This window comes from Phalaenopsis equestris, unplaced genomic scaffold (genome assembly GCF_001263595.1).
Source record: "Phalaenopsis equestris unplaced genomic scaffold, ASM126359v1 Scaffold000840, whole genome shotgun sequence".
In the NCBI taxonomy this organism is placed as follows: Eukaryota; Viridiplantae; Streptophyta; class Magnoliopsida; order Asparagales; family Orchidaceae; genus Phalaenopsis; species Phalaenopsis equestris.
In genome coordinates this window covers 2371346-2392266 of record NW_018165280.1, presented here as the reverse complement: position 1 = coordinate 2392266, position 20921 = coordinate 2371346, and the positions used below count along the sequence as shown (strand labels likewise).

The window sequence follows — 20921 nt, the reverse complement described above, 5'->3', positions numbered from 1 at the left end:
CCCCCCCCCCCGCCGGCATTGGCTGGATCCGTGACGAGATAGCTGAAGGTTGAGGAGAAGAGGGAGGAACGAGGGATGGCTTGGTGTTTACGGCGATCGTGCTAAAATGAGGTGCAAATGCTTTGTGGCTGTGTTGTCTTGCTGTTTCCTTGTAATTTTTCTTCTTGTTTTGGGAGATCGGATGGTTTGTTGCTTTTTGTGGGGAATTTGGTTGTCATGGTGTTTTTCTGCGGTCAGAATGGTGGATAAATGATCATTGACGGTGGCGAGTTGGTTTGGGGAGAGTTTAGATCTATGAGTATTTTTTCTTGTGGATTTATTGAAGGTAGATTAATTTGCTGTCACGAGCAAGATGTCGTGATTACACTTTTTTGTTTAAGCTTTTTCTTATGAGTCTGCTTATTAGTTAGTGGAAATTTCTGGAAATTGGGCTGGAATCTTTGTGCATTAGCAATGAATGGTATTCTGGGAACAGTTCTTGTTGAAGAATGTTGGAAAGGAACCGCACTTCTCTCTAGATCTTTGTTTATATACATTTCGTTAAGAGTTTGATCGAACCGTGTGTAGCAATAGTCTGCTTTTTTAGTGACGTGATTTTCCTTTTTCATTGTTTTTATAGTGATCTTAAAAATTGCCCTGTGGTTATTCAGTGCAGTTGAACTACATAACCTTACACTGACCTCCATCCCACTGTAATTTCAGTTGCGTTGATCAACTTATTAGTTTTTGATGGTTAAGTTGTGCTGAATTTTTTGCTGCAAATGCTAATATTTTTCTTGGCCAGTCAATGCTGAAGCTTTTGCTTTTGGGTTTTGGATGCCAGGTTTTCAGAAAGAATATTCCAAAATGAATGGTAACAGACAAATTGAAGTTCATTATATTAATACAGGGTTTCCTTATACAATCACGGAAAGTTTCATGGATTTGTTTGAAGGCCTTTCATATACTCAGGGAGATATGTTTCTTGCAGAAGCTTTGCAGGACCAGGTATCTTGTGAAATTTTAATGTTCTTATGTTATTTTCTTTATGTAGACAATAGGTATTGAAATGCATTGGGGTCCTTTTTCCTGTTCAAATGCTGTACTTTGTAGTAATGAGCGATGCAATCATTCGATAACATGCGATTGATATTTGTATAAATGTGAAATAGAGACTATTGGTATGACATACAGTTGATAACCTTTTTTACTGTTGTTGGCAGGGAAACCCATATTGGTCCATGATGCATGCAAATTCATATAAATATGGTTTTTCTGGCTCAATTGGAAGCTCTTACTATAACTTTAGTCAGTTATATGAGTTAAATGATTATGCACCAAGATTAGATGGACGTAGGAGACAGTGGGAAAATCCTTTACCTTCAGGTAATGTAGAGGTGCCGCAGGTAGGGCCTTATGGATCTGGTGGGGCCGAGCCTACTGCTAATACAAACACTGAAGAACGTAAGTTGATTTATCTTAATAGTATTCATTGGAATAGGCTTACGGTATGCGTGATATATGTAACATTTTCCAAACATTGTCAGCTATGCTTTAACATCCAGTATTTTTAAGTCTTCGCCGTGAGGTATCTTAATATTGTTCTCCAGTTCTAATTATAGTCTCCTAATTAGAGTTTTATTATTATCATTATTATTATTATTATTATTTTGATAATTGGCTTTATTTCTAATAGCCAGCTCATACCATGTGGTGTTTCTGGTTTTGCTTCATCTTTTCTTGTGAAGGCCTTCACTATTCTCAAGTGCGAGAGAGTTTTTCTTTTTAAGTAATGTAGTGATTATGTTAATGCTATTTATAGACTTCTTTTTTTTCTATCTTTATTTAAATATATGCAAATTCTTGCTTTACCTTGTCGACCATTTTAATTTCTACCTGCTAGATTTGCTGAAACTTTAAGTAGTATTAAAAAAAAAATTCTGCTATTTTCTTAGCTCAGAAATTAACAATTTACCACAAAGTGATCATCATTCATGGCCTCTCCTCTCTCTATTGTATTTCTACCTGCTAGATTTTATTTCTGATAAAGTCTATTCCATTCTTCAGTTTGCCTTGTATTTCTAGCTTCTATATGAAGAGCATTACTCGCTTATGTATGTCAGCCATGTGTCTGCTTTTTTTTTGTTAGATTTCTTTGCATTTATTGTGAGAACCTAACTATCTAGTTTTTTTATTTTTATTTAGTTGATTCAAGTTTTAATCTTTGGTTAAGTTAGATTTTTGTTGGGGCAAATCGATCACCTATTTCATGTAATGCAATGTATGGAAAATGTTCTCTCATTTGAAAGAGAGAAAAAACGTGTTTTATTTCCACCCTGGGCAAAAATGTGGGCACATGCTAATTGTGCTGATGAGGATTGAGAGCACTACCAGTCACTTCTTTTGGTTTTCTCATGACCTTATAAACCATATTTTAAAATTATGCAATTTGGTATAGGCATTTGATTTCCATGAAATGAGGTGAATGTCTTAAAAATCAACGATAGTGTAACTTAAGAATTATTATACTAACATCAAGTTTTGACGTAAAAAGTGTTATATGAACATCTTGAACATCAAAATAATGAAATAAGAATCGTTATACAAAATCAAAGTATAATAAGATATCGAAGTAAGGACTAAACAAATCCAGATAAGGTCAACATGTAACATTCGAGTCATGATTTAATATCATTTGAATCCTGTTCACAATTTCAAACAATGATCAAGGAATATTTGATCAATGTTGGAATTAGTTTTATCAAAGTGCAAAGCGCAATGCGATACAAAAGGCTTTATTTTTGCTTCAAAGCACAGAGTGCAGAGAGAAACGGCTCTTTCATTGACCAAAATCCTAATACAAAGCTATTTATGTATAAATACATTCATTAACAATTATAAAATAAAGTATGATTTAAAATTTTATATAAAATAGAAAAAAATGTGGTATAATACGGAACTTGAAAGGAAATATTGAGGGTAAACATACAAATTGAAAATTTTAATAATTTTTAGTAGTTTGCTGCAATAATTAAAAACTTAGAACTTACAAATTAACTTCAGTGCTTTGGATCATGCGCTTCGCTTTGCTTTACTCGTGAATTGCATTTTAAAAACATTGGGTGAAATCCTGTTTAAATATGTTCTAATGAGGTTGATTAATTTGATCAAGTTCCAAGTGAAGTTTGAACATTGTTCGAACATAATGCAAACATGGTTTGAATTTATTCTTTTGTTCCCTCTGCCTTTTTTGGATTTAACTTATTTGAGTGGTTTTGCTACATAAGAAGTGGATGCTTATTAAATTTTGAGGCAAGGAGCGCCTCACACGAGAGACCATAAGGTGCAAGCCTTATGACATAAATTCTTGAAAGGCATTGAGGCACGTCTCATATTGTGAATATTTAAATCATGTGATGAACTCATTACTAAAGTGATGAATTAACAATAAAGCTTTTCTAATCTTGGATGGTAACTGGTAAATTGTTTCTCTAGTTTTACCTTTAGGTATTTGCCTAAAGGATACCTCCTAATTAGTATGAATAGAAAAAAAAATATATAAATAATCGATTTTATGTTTCAAATGCTAATTATGGATAATAAAACCCATAATGTGTTGGATTGCTTTGAGATAAATTTTCATATCACTTTCTGTTTTCAAAATCTTTTTCAAATCCTAATTGGCGAATTGTGATTTTCAAATAAAGTTTGATCAAATTTTCCTAGGGCAGGAGATGCTTTGACAAAGTTCTTATTGTTAAAGGTTATTCTATAGTCATTCATAATTAAAAATATTTCTCTTATCATTTTGTACGAAGGATGTAGAGTTGAATAATTGAATCATCTGGGATCTTTTTTTTTTGTTGACCTCTGTTGACCACCTCGAGCAAATCAAAACAAACTTCATATTGCTTATCTGGTGATGCTAACATTTTCAGCACAATTTAAAAATACTTCTAATATCCAATCCCTAATTTTCAGCTTTTTTGCAGTACTTAATAAACTTGGTCATTATTTCTTCAATGCCTTGTCTGATTGCTTTTGAATATTAAAAATTCTTAACATCACTCTTCTCAACTTTATGATTACTGCCTTATTTTTTTTAAATTCTTTTCCTATTATTTCAAAATTTTTTTGCTCGTGTTGAATATGCATGCTGGTGCTTTTTTAGTACTCAGTTAGTCTTCTGGTTCATGCCATCTCTATGTTCTTTTCTTTATATGTTTCTCCCTCTCTACAATATTTCAATAATTTTTTTTCTTTAATTCTTTAATAAGGACAGCTCTTTTCTCACATGGGCCTCAACACAAAAAAGAAATAAATTAGCTGAAAAGATTTTTGGGAAAGAAAGGTTGTTTCCCTTTTTTGAAGGATAGAATGCTATCTCATATAAATTATTAATGATAAATTGAGGACAAGGACTGTTATAGACCCACGAGCTCCGCATAGTGACTCATAAAACATACTAACTGCCAGATATGGAATTTCATGGAGCATATTGCCAGAGATAGAGCTTGAACGTCCCTTGGCCTTTACTCTTGGAACCAAGGCTCAATTTGAAGATAAAGCTTGTTGGTAGGATGCCTTTTTCTAACATTTGAGCTGTTGAATAGTTATTGTTGGTATATAAGTATGAGCAGTCCCCTCCTAGTGGTGGCTGATGTGAAATTTTAGTCAAAAGCTTGATATGCTACATTCAATAGAATTGTTACTCGGCTAACGATTATTTACCTATTTTATAAATTTTAGATATTGTAATTGAGCTAGTTGACCGAGGATTGTTATTAGAATAGAAAAATAGCCGTCTCGTGTCAAGTTTTGAGCAAATAGGCTGAATGCTTTTTTCATTTGCTTTCATTCCAATAAATAATAGTCTTTACACTTTTAGGTAACCTAATAAATATTCATAATCTAAATAAGGAGTGAATATGTACAATTAAAAGAAATAAATCAGAGGAGAGAAATTTGAAAATAATTTAAATAAGGATAGATAAGGAAGCTCCTAATTCAATTGCCTCGTTTCTGTTATTCTTGATTGATATCTCCTCTCAAATTGATGTTGATTGATCAATAAACATCAATTTGCCAACAATAAATTGATGATCCTGTCGAGAAAAAGCCTTTGTAAATATATCAGTTGTTTGAAGATCTGCTCACTTTAGGCCCTTTCGCTATCACTTGCTTCCACACTTGATCATTTCCCTTTCATGAACATATTGAACTGAAATTCTCATGCTTACATAATTCTTTCTTATAAATCTGATAGCTAAGATTTCAGAAGACATTCTAAACAAAATTGTCACTCACAAGTTTATTACCAAGAAAGTCGTTGATTGAAATCAACATAAAACCAAAGTCAGCTAAGAGATCCAAAAAAATCCAAAGAAACTCAAAGAAAACCAAAGAGAGCCAAAAAATAGTGCAATGCCTTGAATTTTATCCAAGGCCGAAGGAGAGGAATCCGAAGCCGAAGCCTATGATACTTGAGTGCGACAAAGAAGCCGAAGTCGAAACTGAAGTCGATTTTCTTTGAGTGGAACCAGTTGAAGACTTGCAAGTAGTCGAGGAAGACTTGCTGGAAGCAGTCGAAGGCGGAAGAAGCTGTTTAAGATGCTGCAAAACACTGTCGACGAAGCGGGCAAAGAAGCAGTCGAAGATGCCACAGAAGTAACGAAGGCTAGCGAGACGACGATGGTGTGGTTGGATGAAACCGAAGTGGCCGAAGCTGACTAAGCCGACAAAGCCAAAGCGAAAGAAGCCCGAAGTAGAAAAAGCAGTCGAAGTTGCTGCAGAAGCAGCGAAGGCTAGCGAAGAAGTTGATGGCGTTCGGATAAAGCCGAAGCAAACGAAGCAGACTAAGCAAAACGAAGTCGGAGCGAACAAAACTCTTGACGATTTGCAGTCGAAGATGTCGAAGACGTAGGAAGCAGCTGGAGAAGATGGAATGAGCTCGAAGATGAAGACGAACGATTCCCAAAGTTTGTGGGAAACCTCATAATCACCTTCTGAGACCTCAGTCTGCAAATCCGTTGGATCCTTACCATCAACGGTGCAACCAACAGAGACTCGGGTGCCCAGGATCTCCTTGACGGTACCAGAAAGATCTTTAGCATGGACCTAGATTTCATTATTCTCTCAATCTCGAATACATTATCAAGCGAGATGGATAGGATTGTAGATTAGAGCTGGAAGCAAACATGGGAGACGAGACCAGGCAGAAGCGAGAACCAACAGAAGTTGACGGAAGACTTGCTACATGGAGACAAGATTAGGGAGTTGATGTAGTCGAAGATCGAAGGCGGACGAAGTAGACCGGAACGAAGCAATGTGGCTCCGATACCACATCAAGTTTTGAGCAAATAGGTTTAATTCCTTTTTTCTTTTGCTTTCATTCCGATAAATAATAGTTTGTACAATCTCTTTTAAGTAACCTAATAAATATTCCTAATCTAAATAAAGAGAGAATATGTACAATTAAAATCAACGTTGCAACCAACAGAGACGCAGGTGCCCAGGATCTCCTTGACGGTACCAAAAAGATCCTTAGCCATGGACCTAGATTTCATTATTCTCTCAATCTCGATTACATCATCGAGTGAGATGGATAGGATTGTAGATTAGAGCTGGAACCAAACGCGAGAGACGGGACCAGGCAGAAGCGAGAACCAGCAGAAGTTGACGGAAGACTTGCTACATGGAGACAGAATTAGGGAGATGATGTAGTCGAAGATTGATTGAAGGCGGACGAAGCAGACTGGAACGAAGCAAAGTGGCTCCGATACCATATCAAGTTTTGAGAAAATAGGTTTAATTCCTTTTTTCTTCTACTTTCATTCCGATAAATAATAGTCTGTACAATTTCTTTTAAGTAACCTAATAAATATTCCTAATCTAAATAAACAGAGAATATGTACAATTAAAAGAAATAAATCAGAAGAGAGAAATTTGGAAATAATTAAAGTAAAGGTAAATAAGGAAGCTTCTAATCATAGGAAACTCCTAATTTAACTGTCTGATTTATGTGATTCTTAATTGATATTTGGTGCTCTTAGCGGATGATTGAGTTGTGGGCTTACTTTGAACCATAATTGATGATTGAATCATGGACAGTATGGATATATCACACCTGTGGATTTGTGGGCGGTTAGACTTTGGCTATAAAATATTATTCGTTCCTTCTATCATATTGGACTTTTGGAGTGGTTAGTATATCCAAGTGATTTATGTCAAATGTATCACATCAAGTTGTGAATTTAAACCTTGGTGGTACAGTTCGGCATTCAGTGGGAAGAGACTGACAATATTGTCAAGAAGACTTGCAGAATTGGTCCTATACCTTATTATCTTTAGTGGATGACGAGTTGTGTTAAATTTGACCATGATTGCTGTTTGTATCATAGAAAATGTGGATTCACCAAATCTGTGAGCTTTTGAGCAATTGCATCTTTTGACCATAAAGCTTTAGTTACATCTTCTCCATCAATGTAGTTCAAGGGTTCAATTCACTAGCCGTGAAAATGGTGGAACTCATCAGTAAGAGAATGTTAATATTTTGTCTAGAGGATTGTGCAAAAATTATTGCCATGTCTCTTTCAATCCGTAGTAGGCAAAATTCATGCATTTGCAATCATCTATATTTGATAATTTGAATCACGGGCAGAGTGAATTTGTCTCCTTGGTTGCTGCATCTCTTTTTGTTCGAGCTTTTGGAGTACTTGGTGGTTCCATGTGGTCATATATCGCTTCTGTTTATCACTGAAAGTATCTTCAGTTACAGGCCGGCTGATTTTGCGAAAAAACTTTCCAGTGAAGAATGGCTATGGAGAAGTTTTCATTTTTTTTCTTCATAGCCCTGCTTTATCTGTAGTCAGGGTTTATTAATCTTTTATCCGTTTCCACCTGAAAATTCTCAGTCATTACGTCAGATCACAGAATAATGTTAGCTGCATTTTCAATCAGAAATTTATGTCTTATTGTCAGTGAAGGAAGCTTTCTTTCTAATCTTAATTATCTTCATGTTCAACAATTAATGGTTTTGGTCTGGTATTATTTTGTAGGCGTTCGAGCTAACAACACAAGCAGTCCTCAGGTAACATGTTTTTTTCCAATATTTAAGTGTTGCAGCATAAATAACTCTCAATCATTAAGTCTTTCAGTTGCTTTCTTTAATAATATAAATAGACACATAAATGATTAAAATGTCATGTAACTCTTTGTACCCTGGGTTTTTATATTAATGATGATAGCCTTTTTGGAACATTTTTCAAAAGAGAAAACTATGGGGTCCTATAAAAAAAAATACATGCCATTCTAATTATGAGGATTATGATTTTTTTTATTTGATTTAGAAACCATATAAGATGAGAATTATAATTTTATGTCTGTTATTTTTCATGTTTGATTTAGGAAGTTCAATATAATTGTCAAGCAGTGATTCGCTTTCTTTAATAATATAAATGGACACATAAATATTTTAAATGTTATGTAACTCTTTGTACCCCGGGTTTTTATATTAATGTTGATAGCCTTTTTGGAACATTTTTCAAAAGAGAAAAGTATTAATATGGTTCCCGACTCTTTGCATGGGGTCGTTTTAGACCCAGAGTCTATAAAACTGCCAATTTAATGCCCAAACTCTATAAATGGGGGCTAAAATGTTTTTTTTTGGGGACTATATCAGGTCATTTTAAAATAATATGGAAACTGATTTGATAATTTTATGTACTATGGGATTACAATTGCCCAATGTAAATAGTCAGGGAACTATTTTGACACTTCTCAAAATTTTTTTAACTATTCATGTCAAATTGTTGTGGGCAATTACTCATGAATGGAGTTCTCTGGAATTTTAGGGCAGTGCTTTCTTGGATAGAACAATGCCTTGGAAGGAGAGAACGAAAGCAGGGATCCTTCATAATTGCATGTTATTAGGGATGACCATTTGTACCATACTTGCTTAATTCTGCTATGCTTGACTCAATATTGTGGACATATTATTGAAATCCTAGGCCCATTGTCAATTGAAAACTGAAACCAGTTTGGGCTGGGTTGGACTTCCCTCTTACTGAACCAGTTATCTTTTTGGTTTTAATATGGAACAACTAACAACCCATTAAAGGCCACCACCAGCAGTCACAACAAATCCCTATCAAAATATAGTTTCTTACGACTGAATCCCTCATTTGCCCATTGCAAGTGCAGACTTCTTTCCCCTTCGTAGATAAGCCTCTCACAAGTGGCACCTTCATCTCCTAGGTTTCTATTTTGTGACTCCATCCTTGCAAAACGTTAACCTCTTTTCCACCACATTTATTGACTGGGTTTGCATCAAGCTTTCATTCTCCTTTGTTCATTACCATTAGATTGAGAATTTGTGTTTTTCAACTCTTAAGGAACTAATTTTTTGGACAACCAACAGAATGCAAGATTATTTTCTTGATTTTTTTTTTAAAATGTTGAATACAACTAAAATGGAAATGGAGATACCCTTCCCTATAGCGTTAATTAATGATATTTTAAGAATAAGTTATTATGCAAGGAGGATGAAGAAGTGAGAAAAGATTAGGGCATTTAGGAGAGTTGAGGAGGATATCTCCTTGGATTACAAATGGTAGAGGAAAGACTAAACTTTATGGATAGTTTGCTTGAAGGAGAGGATCCTAAAAAAATTTGTTATTAAATTGATATGGATTCTTTCTCTTGCCCTATTGTTGTTTATATATGTGCTCAACCAACCTGCACCATTCTTAGTTTTCTTGTGTACATGTTCTTTATTTAGATTACTAATGAATGTTACATTTATCTTTTCAAGCACATTTATCTACTTTTGTCTAAGATAGTTGAAGATTTTATTCCTTCGATTAATAGTTCAAGGCTTTAAAGGCCTCATTTTGTTACAATGAAATTTTTATGGTTTTTCTTTGTGTCCTTTAACCCAATCTTTCATAGTACAAAAGGGTATACTTTAACAAATCATATCTGTTGGTAAAGTGAACAAAAACAATGGAGTGAGGATTTTTACACTTTAGTTTAGAGGTTTATAGAGAGGTGCTAGTAAATTTTTGCAAATCATAGTTTCAAGCTCTTGCAATTTGGACAAGTCTTTTTTTCTTAATTAGATTGAAATGCTTGGTTGAACCATGCCATAATGGCTTACCTTATTGGTATAATGATACGATCTGACCTCAAAAACAACCCGCTTTTCCAAAAAAAATTAGGTCGAATAAAATTTTAATTTCAATAACCCAAACAGCTCACACAAATACAAAAGATAACCACGTACAATTCGAGAGGTAGACAATCTCCCCCAATTTCTTTAATTTGATAGGTAGGAAACTATCCCAAAACCTTAACTCACAATTCAATCTCATGCATAAAATCTAACACTATAAATAGCAAGCATATTTATAATCAATAATAATAACAATAAAAGACTAAATGCCCTTAGGCATACATAAAACAAACTTGCCTTTAGATTAGGCTAAGACGTAACATTACTCCCCCCCTCCCCCCTCCTTAGGAAGACACCTTGGCCTCAAGGTGGAAAAAATTAGAAGCGGCTTCCACTTGGCATCATTATATGATCTCATTAAATCAAGAATTCATACTGACCCACAAGAGTTCGAAATGTAGTTTTGTGCACGTCCATTTACCGCATTTTAATCTATTGGTGGCCTAATTTCCAATCAATCTTAGAGAATATCGCAGCCTCAAATAGCTCATCCCGTGGCTTACCGATCACCATAATCCAACTTTATTTCGTTCTCTTTCATCTCTGTCAACTTCAATCCTGCTTGTTTTTGTTTATCCTAGCCATCCAAATGTCGTTTTATTTCTTCAAAGTGATGTAGCTCGAGTTCACTCCGGGTTTCCTTGCTCGATAACACAACTCCTGTTCTGCCTAAAGTTGTGACACAACCCTCATGTCGTGCGAATTCTTTTGATTATTGTTGCTGGAGTCCGTTCCCGACATCTTCTCTCAACCCCATGACAGACGAAGCCGATTTTGTGTGAAACTCCATTATCTTCTTCATTATTTATTGCATTTCCCTTATGCTCTCAAATCTATCCTCCATTCGACTTTCTATTAAAAAATTTATTTTCTATGCTGACGAACCTTTCTTCTATCTCAGATTTGAGTTTCCCCACCTCTTCCTCCAATTTCTTCTCCACATCATCTATTTTCTTGACTGTCATTATCTCCTTTCACTAGTGTCCACTTGGTTTCGAGTTTGATCGCTGACTTCTAGTGTCATTATTAGGGCATGACTGATTTTGTTGCAGCCTGCCCCGCTAATTATGATCTAATTGAGTCTATTTCACACATTTCAGTGAGACAAAGATGAAAGTAAGCCGAAATCCACAAACCTTTTGTCCCGCCCCGATAAGATCTCGTTGTGACCTTCCCTGTAAGTTTTGATGGCTACTGTATCGCAGGGTTCGTTCATGACAGTGCGGGTCGACGAAAGGCTCCCAACCTGTAGTTGCCTTCTTTTGTACACGAGCACGCCATTGCCTAGCCGCGAGTCCATCGTTGCCTTCCCAGCATGCAATGATCGCGATTGTGTTGCAAAGACGGAGTGACACTTGTAGTTATATCTCGAGAACAGAGCAGGAGGAGAAAGACACGAGTTTTGGAAAATGCAATCTTGTCGTCGCCTTGCGCTGAAATCACGACCTATTATGGGATGAAGCGGGAGTTTCGCGTCTTTGTAGGTCGCTTCTCGGTCGTTGCCTTCCCAAGTAACTCTGATCGCGCCTGTATCGGGTAGACGACTCGAGAGGAAGCGAAACAGGAAACAGAGAAAAAATGGGAGTTTCATGTCTCTGATGGCCGCGCTGCCTTCCCAAGTTAGCTCTGATGACGACTGTACTGATTGTACTGATGCACTTTTTCAGAAAAATTAGTGCAAACACAAATTTTATTTCAATAATTACAACTTCTCACACAGTTACAAAAGATAAACACCTATAATTTGAGAGGTGGGTGATCTTTATTAATTGCTAGAATTCAGATACGTGGGAAATCTCTCTCAAACCTAACCCTAAAACTCACAACTCAATCTTATGCATAAAACCTAACCCTAGACATTACAAAGCTACTTATATCCAACAATAATAAAAATAAAGGACTAAATTTCCCTTAGGCATATAAAGGACAAACTTGCCCTTAGACTAGGCTTGAGACGTAACATATAACCGTTTGTTGACTTTGTATTTTTGGGGTGTTCTTTTCCTTCTATAATAAGGCAACCCACTTTACTTGGTCATGCATAACATTCTTTTTGGTGTCTACATTAGTTTGGGTGTATCTTTACTTGTCCTTCTCTTATTTTTAACACTAATCACGTTTCATTAGAAGTTATTAGCCTATCGATGCATATCATGTGTATGTTAGTTTTTAGAATTGTATCAAAGTCTCGTGATTTAGAAACAAATTAGAGTAGTTAGGTTTAGTTTAGTACTTAGGCTATTACAACTCGGCCCCGAGACTAGGAATTATCAAGCTGGAAATGAACAATAAGACGATAAAAATCAAATTTCTATCTCTAACTAATATAAGTAATCATCCAAATAATTGAATAGTTTCGAACAAAGTAAAATTTAAATCTACTTAAAAGTAAGCAATTATGAATAAAACTATATTTTGCTAGCTTAATTTAGTCTTCTAGAAGCATTATCTTTTCAACTACTCATTTTCTATCTCATATCTTAATACCTCAAATGGTAATTAAAGTTAAATAATCATCAAATGTATTTAGTTTATCTTATACTCAATTAGATAATAATTAAATATGCAATATCAATTCATCTAACAAACATCAAATGTATTTAGTTTAAACAATATTTAATATTATTATCATAATTCAGAAGTATGAGTACTCACCTAAATCTTAGATGACTTCTTTGCTTTTATATTATATCACGCATTTTCAATAGAATACCCATAATCATATGTTTAAAGTATTCTTATTAATTTATTTAAATTAAATTATTATTTAATTTAACATTTTGGTAATATTTTACCTTTAATCTATTATATTCTTAATTGTATTTATTATGTAATTAATTAAATATCATTACTTATAATTGAAAATTTTTAATTTTACTACTTTAATAATTATTATTATATTTCAATTCTCTTTGTTAAACTTTAATAGTTTTTTCTTATTAAAATTTATGTTTATATAATCATTTTATTTTATATTTTCTTACATTTCTCTTCAAATAGTGTTATTATTAACTTACAATTTTTTATATTTAATAATATAATCTTATAAATTTCTGGACTTTAACCCACAAATATATATGCATACAAATCACATTAATTTATATGCATTTTATTTCATAACTAGATTATTGCTAATTTTATTACTTTAATATTTATTATTATGATTATTCTCTTTATTTAGTCTTAATTAACTTACAAATTTTATCTTTTATTCCTCTAATATATATTGATATAAATCACATTAATTAATCCATTTTTTATTTCATAACTAGATTATGACTTGCTTCTAATATTTTTATTTGATATTTTATCAGAATTTAATTATTAAGGCATTAAAATTTATATTAATTTCATACTTAGAATTTATCAATTAAATTTTACTTTTAATAATCTTTTAGATAATATGAACTTTAATTTTAACAGATTTAATACTAATTATTGTTATTATTTAAATTCACGAAAAATAAAAGTTCATATTAATTGATCACAATAGGTTTCATATTAATTCTAACAAAGAATTTGAAATTAGTATTTTTTTTTTGAAATTTTAGTTTTTAAATTCTCTGTGAAGAATTTAAGGAGCCATAACCTCAACTTAATACTTGAATTAAAAATCCCTAACGTCAACATGCCTTTCTTTGTTTCAGCCCATTGCCGCTTTTGATGGCTAGCTTCATGTGTGTCAAGGTCCCTGCTCGGCTTAACACTGCTTGCATTTTCAACTTCTTGCTTGACGCACACACTTCATAGTCTACCTCCTTCCTCTCGGTCTCATTCGATGGTGTGTGGCTTGAGCACATCCTCTGGTTTAGCCTTGTTCGGCACCTAAACCACACGCATAAGTCACTTGAACTGCCTTCTCATTCAAGTCATCTTTCCGCTACCTGTAGTCTTTGTTATTTGGGTTCCATCCCCAGTTTCACCCCTATTTGCTTCCCTATTCGCTTCAACTCTCTCACTCCGCCTCCTCCCTTTCATCTCCAACTCCATTTCCTCCCTTGTCTCCTTGTTGCTCTCCCCCAATCCTCCGTCTCTCTTTGTCAGACAAAGTTGATGCTAGCCGGTTCCTAAATTCCTAGATGTTACATAGCCTTCCAAGTTCACCGGTGTCTTTAAATAGCCCATTGAGTTGAATCTTGAATAATACAACAACCCGCTATACTTGTGTTTCTTTTGGTGATGGCTTGATTCATTATACCATATTTTGTTACAATAAGAGCCACTACTGTTGCCACAAATGTTAGCAAGTTGCAATATGATTGTGTTTTCCATTTCCTAAATTGCCCATGTGATTGACCATATTTTGATTTTTTATTTCTCATAGTTCATTTTAAAAGCACAAAATGAAAAACCTTTAAAATAAGACTTAACCGATTGTTGTCAAGTTTGTTTTGGGAGGTTCTATGAATCTTTATTTTCCATGCCCTTTTTCCTTCCTAATCATGTGAAAGTAATTTTATTTACCTGTCTTATGGGTGCATTTTCCACCTTTCTTGGTTGTCCAAGCTACTTAAAAGTTTATTTTGAACGATCATATCTTCATTATATGTTACTCATGCCATCTTCTTATGTAACTGGTATCTTATATTTTTTAAAATTTTGTTTCATACCCATCTTAACTTTCTTTTACTTTTTTTGTAACCATTTTCTGCTTTTCTTCTAGTTTTTTCATCTACTCATGTTAACTTCTCATTTTTGCCGTGCTCAATTTAGCTATTAGTGTTTTTTATTGCCCAACACTCAAGCCATATAATTTAAACATCCTAATTTCACCTCTCACGTCTCTATAATTTTCTTGTCACATTATGATTTTTTTTTTAATTCTATGTCCATGCAAATAGTTACTTTATTACAATTTCGTAACCTTTTTTTTTTACTCTCCATAATATTTTCTTATAACATAAAGCCCTTGAGATAGTTCTTAATTATAATTGTCCAACCTTCATCAGTTGTATAATCCATATCCTCATTCTTATGTATAATAGATGCAACATGCATCAATCTTTCACACTTAGGTATCATTCTATTTTCTAGTGATGTAGATTGGTTATTGTTCATATCATATTAACTATATACTTGTATATCATTTGCTCAATATTTATCTTAACTGAATTAATTCCTTCATCTTTTATACATCGAATATATTATTCAACATTTGGTATATTTTAGTAAGATTTTTATCAATTATGACTGTCATCTATGAAAACACGTGCCAGGGCATCTAACCTCAAATATGTTTTCTTTCCAAACTTCTCGTTTTAATTTAGAAAAAAAATGTACATTTAACGCCATTCCTTATTGTGATCTTATAGTAATTGTAAACTTCAGTCACCACATTGGTATTGATATTACTAATCAATGCTTCATCATGCATGTTTTTAATAACTTTAATGTACTTGCCATATACTTTTTTTCTAATTAAAATGTAGTTGATATGAAAACATTTACTTTCTCTATATTTTTTTTTCACTAGTTACCTAGGCACAAAATTGAATTCTTAATGGGCATTTCTTGTATGAAACCAAATTGACTGTTCAGTACTAACTAAATTTTAAATGTCTATATTTCATCAGTCCCATAACTTTATTATATATGATTCCTCCACAATTACCATAATGTCACCTTATATCAAAATACTAATACCAAATACTTCTTGTGTAATCATTTCATATCATATTAGTTTTTAGAGTTCTATTAAAAAAATTGCTGAACAAACGAATGCAATTTCACTCGTAACTTTCCAATCTAAATCTGTATCTAATTTTAACTAGATATTCACCTTTATGTATATATTTTCAAAGTTAATTTCATTTCTATATATCTATGCATAATTTGTTTCATTATTTTATTAAATATGTTTGATTTCATCTTTAAATTCTCATTCAATAAATTTTCAAGTTGACATTTCCTCTTTCGTTGTTAACTTCTTTTTTGCTTACATTTTATTATTTTAGTTTTTAATGCATCTAAGTGAATGAAAATATCTACAACTTTTTCCTCATGCTTAAGCTATTTTATAAAGCACTCTTGTCTCCTCCCTTGGAATTAGGGGTGTAAACGAGTTGAGTCGAGCTCGAGCCACCTCGACTTGAACTTGAGTTTGATTAATTTTATCATGTTTGACCTCCAGCTTGAGCTTAAATCTAAGAGTTCGATCCGGCTCACAAACCAACTAATGTATTATAAAAGACAGAAAATAATATTAATTTAAGATAGTTTTATAATAAAATGATAAATATAATGGGCATAAATGACAGAAATAATGAGAAATCACCTAATAGAGAATACAAAATAATATTTTTAAATAATTTTAATATTTTAAAGATAAAGTCTTCAAATTTAATATATTTTGAGTATATTTTATATTAATATTTTTTAAACGAGCCAGCTCACGACCTAACAAGTTAAGTCGGGGCTAGCTTGAGCTTGGTTTGTTAGCTCATCGAACTCAGTTCACATACCACTTCTCGAGCTGAGCTCGAGTCGGCTCATGAGTCGACTTGACTAATTTACACTCCTATTGATGATATGAGACTGTTTTGTAAATTACTGAAATAATTGTAACATTTGCTTTGCTTTTCAATTCTTCACAATAAACACTTTTTTTTCACTGACTTTTTGTACATCCTCACTTCACCAAATTTTCTTATGCACTCTCTTAAAATTTTTTCAGCAATTTTTTTAATAGAACCGACCTTTTATCTTTTCATCTAGTTTAGATCAACTAAATAATTTCAATTTAACTCGAGTAGTGATTTTTTTTTTCAAGGATTATTGATTTTCTCAAAAATTAAGTTGCACTATTTATTGTTGGGGCAATTACTTGTGGTATTGCCTTAGCAATTCTAAGATTAACGCTCATAATTACCACTATTACCTTTAAAAGCATTTCTAAGTAATAATTATGAATATTTGATTTGGTAGCTCCGCTTTAGAAAGTATTAAAGTGCTCTTGTGTCTTCTTCCAAAGCATTTTATCTTTGATTGAATATTCATAATGAATCTCTGATAGTCTTTCCTAGCAAAACCTGCACATCCCTATAAATGAATTCCAAGGATTGTTGCACCTTTATATTTGTAAAATCCTCATTAAAAATCAACTTATAGCAGTCACCCTTTAGTCAACAATATTCTCCTTGACAACCTTATATTTAAACTGTATCTAATATTATCCCTACAACAATTTTATGGTTAATCTTTCTGACATATAATAACTAGTGTTCTTCTTCATTGTCCTTGAATTTATGTTTTTCTGTTTTACGTTTGATTTTTTTTTTTCTGTCTAATCATGTTCTATTTAAGTTCCTTAGTTTTATCTATGAAATCTAATATTATTTTTACGCATTATCAAGGCTTTCACATTTGTTGCCATCATTCAACCAAGTTTTGCCATGCCACTTGTTTGTGACGTCTTAGCCCATATTTCACGTCAATTGGCACATTAACTATGGTTGAGGTCTTGAAAATTTTGCTTCACCTTAGTTCACTTATCTCATGGCACAATGCATGTGGGTAGATTGATAGGGTTTGGTAATACTTGGCCCAGATCCGTTCTATTTATTTTGTTACTCAAAATATTTGATTCAAACCCGACCAATTTAACTGTATAATCATATGAATCATTTTTTACCACCCTCTTACATTCCACACTACAGCCTTCACCTTCATGAGACAGTCTTAGTGATGGAATCTTTACTTGCCCTTTTGGCATTCCCTAGTAGCTTTGGCCAGACCACCTTCAGCAGATTTTTCTTTTAGCGCGTTTGGATCCCCATAACCCAATTTACCCTTTATTACCCCGACTTCAATTCTCACATTTTTCAAACCTAAAGAATACTCAGGTCAATTTCAAGTTGTTTATACAAAAAGCCTAACCTGAATAATAATTGAGCCTATAATTTAGACTCAAATGAGTTATCCAACTCAAAATAATAATTGGCAACTGGAATCCAGAGGCAGATGCTGGTTGTCTTCAGGTCAGATCACTCAAATTTAAATTAATTTTGTGAATTTTGGCTTGAGTTCTCTAATGGATTATTGACCTAATATCTGCTTGGAACCAAGCAGATGCTGGTGTTTTTCTATAATAATATTTTGATGAAAGAAGGACCTGTAGCGCTCTTTCATCACTTCAAGCATGTGCTTAAGGCTATTGCTACTTAAGATTTTTATCTATTCAATTCAGCATGTCTGTTCCCAGCATCTTTTTGAGACCGCCGTGATAAGTGGCCTTGGTCCACACCGAAGTTGTGATAAGCTCTTTGGCGCTGTTCCTTCTGAGCTAATAATTTTCTGCCAATATTATATACGAATAAAAAAGAACCTGCCTTCCGAGATGTAAAATGAATTATTCCTAATTCCACCATTTTGTTACTTTCGCGAATGCTTCTTAAATTTTCTATAACTCATATGATGATGATTCGTGATTTCCACAGCAATACATTTGGCAAGACAGTATCGATCCTGACAGTATGACATATGAGGTATGCCTATTTATTTATTACCCCGTCATTTTCTTTGTTTTTTTAATTATGGTATTTATATTATTTTATAACTTTATATTGAATTAGCTTCTAAAATTAGAGAGAATACTCAACTTATGGTTCTTACCTTACCAATGCAACCAGATTGCGCAAATGTTTTTTAAGGAAGTTGGAAAAAAATTTGGAGTGCTGATATTCTGAATTCGTGAATGTTTTTTCCTGCATTATTTCGAACAAATAAAATTTAGAATACCATCCTTTTGGTTATTTACCGATGAATTTAGCCTCGCCATGTTTTTGCAAAGCCATTGAACTCATGCTAGCCCATGTAAAAATTTGTTTCGTCACAATATTTCATGGAGAACAATGTACTGGAGCCCAACGATGCTTTTTTAGCTTTGTATGACAGTATACTAGGATCTGTATTGCCGCTCATTTTAATTTGTTTCACTGACATTTTTTTCATCAAAAGGAACTACTAGATCTTGGTGAATCAGTTGGAAGTCAAAGCCGAGGTCTTTCTCAAGAGCGTATATCTTCACTTCCTGTGACGAAATATAAATGCAGCTTCTTTTCGAGAAAGAAGAAACAAAATGAAAGGTAATTCTATATTTCTCTGTGTATACCACATTATATTTTTTGCCCATCTTCCTGGATCTTTATTATTAACTTTGGATTATTACTGCGGCCGCTGTGATGTATTGGTTAGGGGAAGCCTTTGGGGTTATACTGAGATTCTGTTTTTACATTCTATCCGATCATACAAGAAAAGGTGTTATTTATTTGCGGCTGCAGGTGTGTAATTTGCCAGATGGACTATAAAAGAAGGGATCGACAAATGACTCTACCGTGCAAGCATGTTTACCACTCTGGATGTGTCAGTCGATGGCTTAATATAAACAAGGTATGTTCATTTATCTATCCATGATCATCTCGCTTTGTTCCTTCACAGCCTTTAATTGTTTAGGGGCATTTATATCCATACAATCCAATTCCTATGTATTTACATATCTAACACTTAAAATTTACTTTTTTTACATTCATACCACCGACATCTTCTTATCACATAAAAAATACCATCATTTTAACTTTTTGGATGTTATATATGTAAATACATAGGAATTGAGTGATGTGTATGTAAATCTTTCAATTATTTATTGAGAACCTGCTATTACTGATTCAGGCCTGCCCAGTTTGCTCTGCGGAGGTTCCTAACGACGAGCCTAGGCGATAGTTAAAACTGCGGGACAGGTACGGACCCGAAATGGTACAGAATGTAGCAATTGCATTTCTTATTCTGTTACCTTTGAAGTAGTAAAATTGGTTGGTAGAAGCTTTGCAGATTGGGTTGATTAGTATTTAATGGGTAGTTTGAAATGAATGTTGTGCAACATTTGTAGGCATTTACAGGCTTCTTACGTCTTCGGGGTAGAAGATTATACAGGGACCCTTAAAACGAGTCATATGCTTTGAAGATGTCCCTTTAGTTTTGTAAATGTTTTTTTTTTATTTATTTTTTATTTTTAGTATTTTTATATTATGACTTGGCTTGCGTGATCCATTGTGGTGCTCTTCCTATTATTTGGCAGTCTTTGCCGATATTATTGTCTTCCAATATTAAATTGTGGTGCTTTTCTGTTGGGGTACCTCGATTCTCGGCATTTACCTACATACCACCTAATTCCTATTTATTTACATATATCTAACATCAAAACTTTTACTTTTTTACATTTAACACAATCCAAATCTTTCATATCGCCTGAACATGTCCGTTTTAGCTTTTTTAAAAAAATGAAATATGCCTTTTCAAGCATAAATAAATGACTTATATGTAAAAAAAAAAGAAGTTTGGGTTTTAGATATGTAAATACATATGAATTGAGTGTAGTATGTATGTAAATCTTCCTTGAAAGATTTATGCTTGAGACAATTTGCACTGATATTATCACATTTTTCTTAATTTAGATTTTCGACGAGTATTTGCTTTATTTTCAGGTTTAAAGAAAGAAATAACTGCTATAACTTATGACGTCCGCCATTTGAATCCAGTTCACTATTTATGCTGGATGAGTTGTTTTATTTTATTGCTAATCGGTCAACAACTAGGAAATATTCTCCGTCAACAATGGAGTTATCATTCCTTTAAATTTGAACTTCGACAGAGGGTTTTAATATATGCTGAAAAACTCTATTTTCAATTTTATTTATTTTTTCTCCCTGCATACTTT

The 20921-nt window shown here is 33.3% G+C and overlaps 1 protein-coding gene across 4 annotated transcripts; it reads left to right on the top strand.

Moving 5' to 3' along the window:
- Nucleotides 1-12: 12 nt before the first annotated feature.
- On the top strand, nt 13-20819 carry LOC110031683 (E3 ubiquitin ligase BIG BROTHER-like). Of its 4 annotated transcripts, none has more exons than XM_020735019.1 (9): nt 13-111; nt 824-987; nt 1203-1443; nt 8037-8068; nt 18646-18693; nt 19166-19293; nt 19489-19597; nt 19877-19944; nt 20689-20819. In XM_020735019.1, exons 2-8 carry the CDS (start codon nt 847-849, stop codon nt 19925-19927), a joined length of 750 nt encoding a protein of 249 aa, XP_020590678.1. In that variant the 5' UTR covers nt 13-111; nt 824-846; the 3' UTR covers nt 19928-19944; nt 20689-20819. The 4 variants fall into 4 exon arrangements, with proteins under 4 accessions (XP_020590678.1, XP_020590679.1, XP_020590677.1 ...); XM_020735020.1 differs by lacking the exon at nt 20689-20819 and having other exon boundaries at nt 824-853; nt 935-987; nt 19877-20310; XM_020735018.1 differs by lacking the exon at nt 20689-20819 and adding an exon at nt 20094-20310.
- Nucleotides 20820-20921: the final 102 nt, after the last annotated feature.